General features: G+C 59.2%; 1 protein-coding gene across 1 annotated transcript; it reads right to left on the bottom strand.

Moving 5' to 3' along the window:
- Positions 1 to 815: 815 nt before the first annotated feature.
- On the bottom strand, positions 816 to 6,951 carry SRM (spermidine synthase). Its single transcript, XM_001490359.5, has 8 exons — positions 6,664 to 6,951; positions 5,976 to 6,096; positions 5,443 to 5,535; positions 4,483 to 4,636; positions 3,791 to 3,874; positions 3,556 to 3,701; positions 3,348 to 3,470; positions 816 to 3,244 (listed from the first exon to the last, which is right to left on the bottom strand). Exons 1-8 carry the CDS (start codon positions 6,828 to 6,830, stop codon positions 3,224 to 3,226), a joined length of 909 nt encoding a protein of 302 aa, XP_001490409.2. The 5' UTR covers positions 6,831 to 6,951; the 3' UTR covers positions 816 to 3,223.
- Positions 6,952 to 8,381: the final 1,430 nt, after the last annotated feature.

Below are 8,381 nucleotides of genomic sequence, written 5' to 3'. Positions count from 1 at the left end.
ATGGGCACGGATCTTAGCTCAGGGCCAGTCTTCCTCAGCAAGAAGAGGAGGATTGGCAGCAGATGTTAACTCAGGGCTAATTGTCCTCAAAAAAAAAAAAGTGTTATATACATTATGGTACAAATCATAATAAAGAAATGCAGTTATATGTATTAATATTTCCTGTTACTGAATATTCCACTAAACATAACCATGAATTAATTATAAATTATAACGGGGCTAAGTAAAATACTAGGATCTCATAATAAAAAATTAATTGATTAGCATCTTTTCCAGTCCCTTAGGGAGTGTGTTGAGTCCAAAGATCCTTAAGACGAGCTTCAGAGACTTGGTAAAAAGTTTGGGGCTAAATTAGTAATAAATTTATTGAAAATTAAGCAAACGAAAAAAACCTCCAGGGAAAACAGAAGGTGTGTAGGAGATGAGAAGTTAGTTTTCCCGTCTTGTCTGTGAATGACATTCACTGAGCTGTCATGGTGCCAACGCTGAGAACTGAGCCAACCAAGATTACCACTGAATGGTTGAGAGCGTGGTTGGGGCAGGGAAGGAAAGAGCTAAATTCTCACCTTCTGTAGCGGAAAATCCCCGGATTATGACTAGAGCTGACAAGCTGCGCAGCAGGAACACAAGCACCTTATTTGGAGACACGAAGGTAAACACCAAAGTAATCAGCAAAGAGGCACATGTGGCCGCCTCTGGGGAGAGGAAAAGTGGCTACAGGAGGGCGGCTGTTTTTCTTCTAACAATCACGTGGAACTATGTGAATCCTTAACCTGGGGGCAGGGCTAATTTTGATAAATAACTAAATGTCCAAATTCTAGACAGGATTGACTTTATTCTCCATGCCACAAACTGGGCCTGGTCGTGGACCTCTCCAGGTTCTGGGACTTTGGGGGCGTCAGGCCATGTCCTTGCCAAACACCCTGCTTCCGCTTCAGCGCATCAGTCTGTGTCGACATCATGTCCACCCAGATGTGGGGTTCAGTGCTCGTCCTTAATGGACACCCCCTTCAAGACGTGTACCTCGTACAGAATTCACTAAACATTGGGTAAGTGGGGGGTCCAAGTCAGGCAAATGGCCCCAGCTGTTCCTGCAACTTGGGCCCTCTGCTCCCCTTCTGCCTCTGCCCTGAGGCCAGCCTGGCTTCCACTAGCTCAGTGAGTCCTGTGTGACGGATGCTTTGTAATGAAGCCCGAAACAGGCAAGGACCACCGCTCCCATTCTATAGGCTGGGGAACCAAATCAGGAGTTGTGAGTGGCTCAAGCCACAGAGCTAACGGGAGGCAGAGGTGAGATTCAGACCCAGGCCTAGAGCCCTCGGAGCTGGAACTCCCCCTCCCCGTGCCAACCTTCCCTGCCAGGGTCATTCCTGGGTCACCCTGGCAATGGACCTTCCCGGAGCTTGGTCAGGAAGATGGCTGTGGGGAGGGACCCTGAGAGCGGAGCCCCAGGCTGCTCAGGCTGAGCTGCAGAGGCAGACGGGGGGAAGCAGAGTGGAGTGGCCCTCAGGCCAGCTGCCTTGTGTGTCCTCCACCACCTGCTTGCTAGCTGTGTGGCCCTGGGCACGTCAGCCAACCTTCCTGTGCAGTTAATGCCTTCCTCAGAGAGGGCTGTGAAGGCTAGAGGAATTAAGGCGTGGTGGGTCAGCACTCCATAACTAGCCATTGCTGGTCTTCCTTTCACTAACACCACCCTGCAGGCCAGAGAAGTCCCGACTCCACCTGGCCTTTCTGTGAGTGGGGCCAATGCCCACTCCCAAGCCTGAGTTTAAGACTGTCCCAGAGCTGGGGGGCTGGGGTCAGACCTGCTCACTGGGGTTAAGTGTCAGATGCTGAGTCCAAGTTCATAGGGGTGGGGGTGGGCTGCATGGAGCCCGGAGTGTGACTGGCTGGCCTGGGGTCACTCAAGGAGCTGGCTGCACAGCTGGCCGCTTGCTCCCCCTGCCCCCCCCGTGATGACTGCAGTCCCAGCCCCTGCTGAGTGGGGTCCAAGGTGGCCGCCAAGGGTAAGGGCAGGGTGTGTGGGGATGTTTTAGCACCACCACCCTCCCCCCCCCCCCCCCCAAGCTGGAACCACTCCCTTGTCTCCCTCCCTGCCACAAGCCTCCCAGGGTAACCCAAACATCCTGAGTGCGCTCTGCCCAGGAGGAAAGGGATTGGGGACTCCGGCTGTTTCAGGGAGGGCCCTTTCCTGCAGATCCAGAGACAGGAGTGGGCTAGAGGCCCCCTCCCCCATTGTACCCTGTTGTGCTGGCTCCCTTCCCACCAGAGCCTCAGTCCTGGTGGTTGGGAGTGGGCAGGCACAGGCTGGAGGTTCAGCACCTTGGAGAGGGGACAGTCCTGTGCCCAGATACCCGGTGTGGCCACTCACACCTGCTTTCTCAGCCTCCCAACACTGGAGGGGAGCTTCTAGGAATTTACCAGAGGGCACCCATGACGGGGACAGGCAGGATTAGAACTCAGGTCTGAATCCTGAGCCAAGTCAGCACACCTGATGCGCTTAAACAGGCCCAAGGAATGGACCCTGACCAAGCCCCAGCCAGCATCCGGGCACCTCTAACATCCACCCCAGGATGGGGCCAGACAATCCTGCACGACCCACATTCTTCCAAGAAGGCTGCAGGGCAGCCTCAGGACAAGCAAAGCCCTGGGGTGGCCCCACCATGATCTTGTCAACTGTACAGCCCTGGCCCCAGGGGTCTTTCAGCGCTGGCCTGTGGGACCTTGGTGAAGGAATGCTAAGGCAGCTTCTTGGGACAGATTTGAGTCCAGTTTGATGACTGTCGTGTTCCTTGATGCCAGAGGTCAAGGGCCTGGCCTGCGTATTCAGACGTGACAGAAACTCGGAGGCCAGAACCAGGGCCAGCTCAGAGCTGGCACACGAAGCGCCCAATAATGGCTGATGGAGCCTCTGCCTGGGCTCATTCAAGGTCTGGGGACACACGATTCAGAACTTAGTTATAAATACACGTGTTTGGTGAGTGAGGGGCGACAGGTGGAGGTGGAGCTGTACACAGCCGGTACAGGCTGGAGGATGAACGCCACACAGAGAGGAGGAGACAGACAGTCCGCCCAGCAGGGCAGGCCAGGCAGCACTCCGGGGCCTGTAACACTCAGTTGGTGGACACGCTGGCGGGGGTCTTGTCCAGGGCTGGCGGGGCCCAGGCGCCTTGGGGGCTCCGGGGCCCCAGGTCCCAGGCAGCGGCAGCAGCGGTGCGTGGGTTCAGCTCACATCATTCAGGGCCTGGTGGGACAGGAGGCCTCGTCAGTAGGACGCTAGGTAGTGAGGGGGCCGAGGTGGCCCCTCAGGGAGCCCTGGGCCGCTGTCCTGGCCCCTAGGCACTCACCTTGCGGGCAAACTCGGGCAGCACAAAGGCCGCCTGGTGCACGGCAGAGTTGTAGTACTTGAGCTGCATCTGTTCCACCTGCTTCTGCGTCAGCTGCTGCACGGGCTCCCGGAAGTTGGTGTTCTGGGGACGGGGGCAGGGGGCATCAGGGCAGTGCTCTCTGTGCCCATCTGCCTCCCTCCCATCCCCAACAGAGCCAGGAGCTCACCGGATTTTTGCTGCACAGCATGAAGCCGATCTGGCCGCTTGGGTAGGTGGGGATGGTGCAGTACGCGTAGTCCACCACGGGGAAGAGCGACTTGCAGAACTGCCGCATCTCCTTGATGAGGTCCAGGTGCAGCCACTGGCACTCGCCTGGGGAGGGTCGGCAGCATCAGCATCGGGCAGCTGGCACCGCCCTGCCCGCCCGGCCTGGACCCTCCTGCCTGCGGAGGCCCGCTCACCCTGGCAGCAGAGGATGCCGTCTTCCTTGAGGGCCGTCTTCATGAGCTGGTAATAGGACTCCTTGAAGAGACTCTCAGCAGGGCCTGTGGGGAGGCAGGAGGGGTGAGGGATAAGGAACACAGGCTGGCTGAGGCCTCCTGAGCCTGGCACTGGCGGGGGCAAGGGCCACTGTCACCCCACCACACAGACCCACATGGCTGTGAAGGGGCAGAGCCAGGATTTGAACCCAGATCTGTGGAATTCAGAAACCCACCAAGGGTGTTTTTGAGGGGTGCAGGGACCCATTGCCCCAGTATCTGAGGGTGGTCCACATTTTAACTCCCTTCCTGGGGCATTTTCATTGGCACGGCACTAGGGGAATTTCCAACCTGCATTGGGACTCGATCCCACCCCAGCCCTGACACTGGTCTATCAAGAGCGGAGAAGTGGCTGAAGAAGAAACTGGGGCCTCAGTGGGCCAAGGCCAGAGCCCCACTCTTTCCAGGTTCCCAACTACCTTCTGCACTTTGGGCAGCAGCCTGGTCCCCCTGCTCTGCATAGTCAGATTTGATGGGGAAAAGTGCACCTGAGAAAGTGCAGCTCCAGGTCCAGGGCCCCTGTTCTCTACCCTGCGGTCAGGCCTGGGCACAGACAGGGAGGCTGGCCTTCGCACTGGAGGCCGCCAGAGGGCCCGGGCCCATCCCCTGCTTACCCATGGGGTCTGAGGAGTCAGTGATGATGACATCGAAGGCATCCTGGTTCTGTTTCATGAACTCAAAGCCGTCGCCCACGTGTAGGGTCAGCTTTGAGCTGGAGTAGCCTATGGCCATGCCAGGCAGGAACTTCTTAGAGACTTGAATGACATCCTGGGGAGGGGATGGGAGGGACCAGGCTGGGCCATGGGGGTTGGGGGCACTGGAGGCAGTCGGAGTGGAGGGGCACTCCCAGCAGTCCCTCGTATAGCGCAGTCACCTCGGGCAAGCCATCCAGTTTGTGGATACCCGGTTCCCACATCTGTAAGATGGGGAGCACTCCGGTACCTCCCCCTTCCCTCAGCCCCTCATGGAGGGCTGGCTCCTGCCCGCTGCTGCTCGGCAGCATCTCCACCATCCCAGTTCCAGCCCCTAGCCCAACCGCCCATCCGAATGGCTTTCTTGCTATTTCAGAGGGTTGTAGTAATTCCAGCCTCGGCCAGGAGAACCTTCGCCTGCCTCCGCGTGGCCAGCTGCTTCCTGTTCAGGCCTCAGCTCAAACCCACCTCTCCTGGAGGCCTGCCCTGACCAGCCTCCACTCTCCCCCTCTTCCTCTCACCCCCCTGCCCCTGTCATGCCTTCATCAGATCACTCTCTGATGTCTCCTCCATCGGGTCCAAGGGGGCAGGACTGGCCCCGTCCACGCACCATGTACCCTAGCACCTAGAGCAATGTCTGCACATGGTCGACGCTCATTAAAAGCATGTTGTGTGTAATGGGCAGATGCTCTAGTGATTGGGAGGCCCTGGGCCATGCCTAAAACTTGAATTAAAAACCAGCTCTTAGCCTTACTAAGAACAGGCATCATGGCACACCTACTGTGTGCCTAGAAATATTAAGCGACTTGCCCAAGGGTCCAGGGCCAACTCAGGGCAGAATGGCAACTGGAACCAGATCCTGGCCACACTCCCGGCACTCACCTCGTCAATCTCGCACTGGACCACGGACTCCAGGGAGGAATGCTTCACCACCTCCCGCAGGACACCCCCATCCCCGCCCCCGATGATCAGCACCTGGGAGGGGGAGGCACAGTCAGGAGCAGGGCCCAGCCAGCACTGGGCAGATGCACTCACGCAGAACCATCTGGAACAAGGGTGTGTATCTCTACTCCTCTGATCCACAGGCCTCATTACTTCATTTTCTACTCTCAGAAACACTTTCCTGCCTCAGGAACTTGGCACCAGGTGTCCCCTTTTCCTGGAAAGGCCTCCCAGGGCTGCTCCCTCTAAGCTTCAGGCCTCAGCCAGAACTGTTGCAGCCGTTCACCCCCTTGTGAAATGGGCTGCTCCCCCACCCCTCCTTGTCCTTGCTAGCACTTTCTCTGACAACCACTTAGGAAGCACCTGGGCTGAGCACCAGGCACATCTGGGGCCTCCAGAACTGTTCTGTGGGACACCGAGGGCTGGGCTTCCTATCACCAGGCTCAGGGTGAATCTCAGGGGGAGCGGGGTACCTTGCGTGGGTTGGGGTGGCTGCAGAGGGGCAGGTTGGCTATCATCTCCTGGTAGGAGAACTCGTCCCTCTCTGTGCACTGGATGACGCCGTCCAACACCAGCACGTTGCCGTAGCTCTTACTGCAGGCAGGAGTGACAGTCAGGGACCTGGTTCCCCTGGGGTCGGGGCACCGTTCCCCCAGTCGCCCTAGGTGAGAAGAATCTCCCCCAACCTGCCCAGGGGTTCCAGGGGTGAGTACTGGAGGTGACACGTGGCGAGGATCGGCAGGCAGGCCCGCTGGCTGGGGGCTGGGGTTGGACTCGGGGTCCCGGCTCTGACGTGTCCCGGACTGACACGTGGAGCTGAGCGCGTTGGGTCGGCGCAGACTCCGGCTCCCTCCCCGCCGAAGAGGACCGCCCGAAATGCCGGCCCCCAGCGCAGGGAGACAGGATGCAGGGCTGGGAGGGGACCCAGGGAGGTGACAGGCCTAGTTCATGAGAACTTATGACAGTTTTGCAGGAGGAGGGACGGGCAGAGACAGCTGCGGGCGTCCAGAGGTAAAGGGCGCATGACAGGGGTCTAGCAGGAAGAGGGTGGTCTGGGCCGGGATCGGGGCAGGAGCCCCGGCTGGTTCGCGCGGGGGTGGGCAGCGGGCGGTCTGAGCTGAGAGCCGTCGCGGGGGCGCGGGGCTGGGCCGGCGGTGGTACCTGCGGAAGACAAGGATATCCTGGTACCGCGAGCGCTGGTGGTGGAGCAGCTGCTCCACCTGCAGGGACAGGGCCTGGCCGGGCCACAGGCTGCATGTCTCGCGGAACCAGCCCTCGCGGATGGCAGCGGGGCCGGGGGCGGCGGGGCCGTCGGGGCCGGGCTCCATGGCGGGCGGACCGGCAGCGCGAGGCGCGGGCCCGGGACTGAAGGCCGCGCGGAGCCGCAGCACAACGGGACCAGATCTGCCTGCCGCCCGCGCCTCAACCTAACCCGACCGGCGGGGCGGTGCCTGCGGGCGGGGGCGGGACCCAAAGCCTCCAATGGTGAAGCGGGCGCGGGTGGGCGGAGACTCCGCGGCACCGCCCCCGCCGACGCTCCGAGCGCGCTCATTGGCCGCCGGCCGGCAGCGCGGCGCCCAGTGGCCCGGCCCAGCCGTCCGTCGGCGGCAGCAGGGTAGTGCGGCCGGCTCCGAGGGGCCACGTGGGGCCTGGGCCGGGGGGCCGGGCTCCGGCCGCGGGGTGGGTTCCGGGGCGGGCCGGCGGAAGGGGTCCGGGTCCTTCGTCCGGCCCCGCGCCGACCGGGCGGTGAAGCCCCAGCGCCCCTGCCCCCTCCCAGGGATCCGGGAGGCACCGAGGGCCGCAGAGAGGGATCGAAAGGGTGCCCGACTCGGGACGGGAAAGTTGAGTTGACGTCTCGGCCTCGGTGCGAAGTTTCCGAGCGTGGGACGTGCGGAACGCCGGCTCGAGCCTTTGGGCTGGAGAAACGGGAGCCGGCGGCTACATTGTCGGGCGAAGAGTTACGTTGTTGCGCTGGAGCGATGGGGTAGACTGTATCTCTCGCCGCGTCCCCACATTTGGCTCCTTGTTGGACTTGAACAGTGTGTGGTTTGTCGGGGGCGCACGGAAGGTTTTCATTTACTTGAAAAGGACCATCACAGCCCCGAGACTGAAGCTCGGTTTAGCCATTTTCGCTTAGAGTCTCTGATCCAAGAGGGTATTATGGCTGCTGAATAAGAAGGAGTTCTCTTCTAAACGAGTTTCTAAATTTACCAGCAGTGTCCCAGAAGAGGCCAACACATGCATATTCAGCACCCAAAAAGACTGGCATGCAGTTTTTTGACAAACTGGGCCTTGCTCCTTGAAGGGCGAGAATGTGCGTTCTGTTTTTACGAAAATGTCAAGTAACTTCTCTGAATCATATTAAGCATGCTAATTACCAAATATTAAATGCTAATTGCTCTACACGTGTAGTTCTTCGCATGCCAAGGCAGGGAGATGAAACTGGCATGAGCTGCTGGTGACACGACAGGGGTTGTTTCTTGACTGATGCTTTGCAGCCTCCACTTGGAGGTAGGAAGCGCGTTTTGTGCTCTTAACCCCAGATGAGTAACAGTCATGTTTATCAGCCAGTGCACGCCTCAAGCCTTACAGCAACCATGTGCCTCGGTGAAATTTAAGCTGCTTTTTTTTTAGATTTTTAAAAAAATTTTTACCCCCCCCCCCCCCCAACCTCCCTGGTACACAGCATATTTTTAGTTGCAGGTCCTTCTAGTTGTGGCATGTGGGATGCCGCCTCAGCATGGCTTGATGAGCGGTGCCATGGCTGCACCCAGGATCCGAGGTAGAGAAATCCTGGGCCGCTGCAGCAGAGCACACGAACTTCACCATTTGGCCATGGGACCAGCTCCTAAGCTCCTTTTAAAGGGGAGATGAGCCAA

Source organism: Equus caballus, chromosome 2, assembly GCF_041296265.1.
Source record: "Equus caballus isolate H_3958 breed thoroughbred chromosome 2, TB-T2T, whole genome shotgun sequence".
Classification (NCBI taxonomy): Eukaryota; Metazoa; Chordata; class Mammalia; order Perissodactyla; family Equidae; genus Equus; species Equus caballus.
The sequence above is the reverse complement of the archived record's forward strand: the minus strand, read 5'-3'. Positions and strand labels throughout refer to the sequence as shown.

Excerpts from the sequence above, each read along its gene's own strand:
- SRM (XM_001490359.5), bottom strand. The coding sequence starts at position 6,830 with ATGGAGCCCGGCCCCGACGGCCCCGCCGCCCCCGGCCCCGCTGCCATC. Across the intron at positions 4,637-5,442 it reads TCCAGTGCGAGATTGACGAG|GATGTCATTCAAGTCTCTAA; the intron begins GTGAGTGCCGGG and ends TCCCCTCCCCAG. Across the intron at positions 3,875-4,482 it reads TGACTCCTCAGACCCCATGG|GCCCTGCTGAGAGTCTCTTC; the intron begins GTAAGCAGGGGA and ends GCCTCCCCACAG.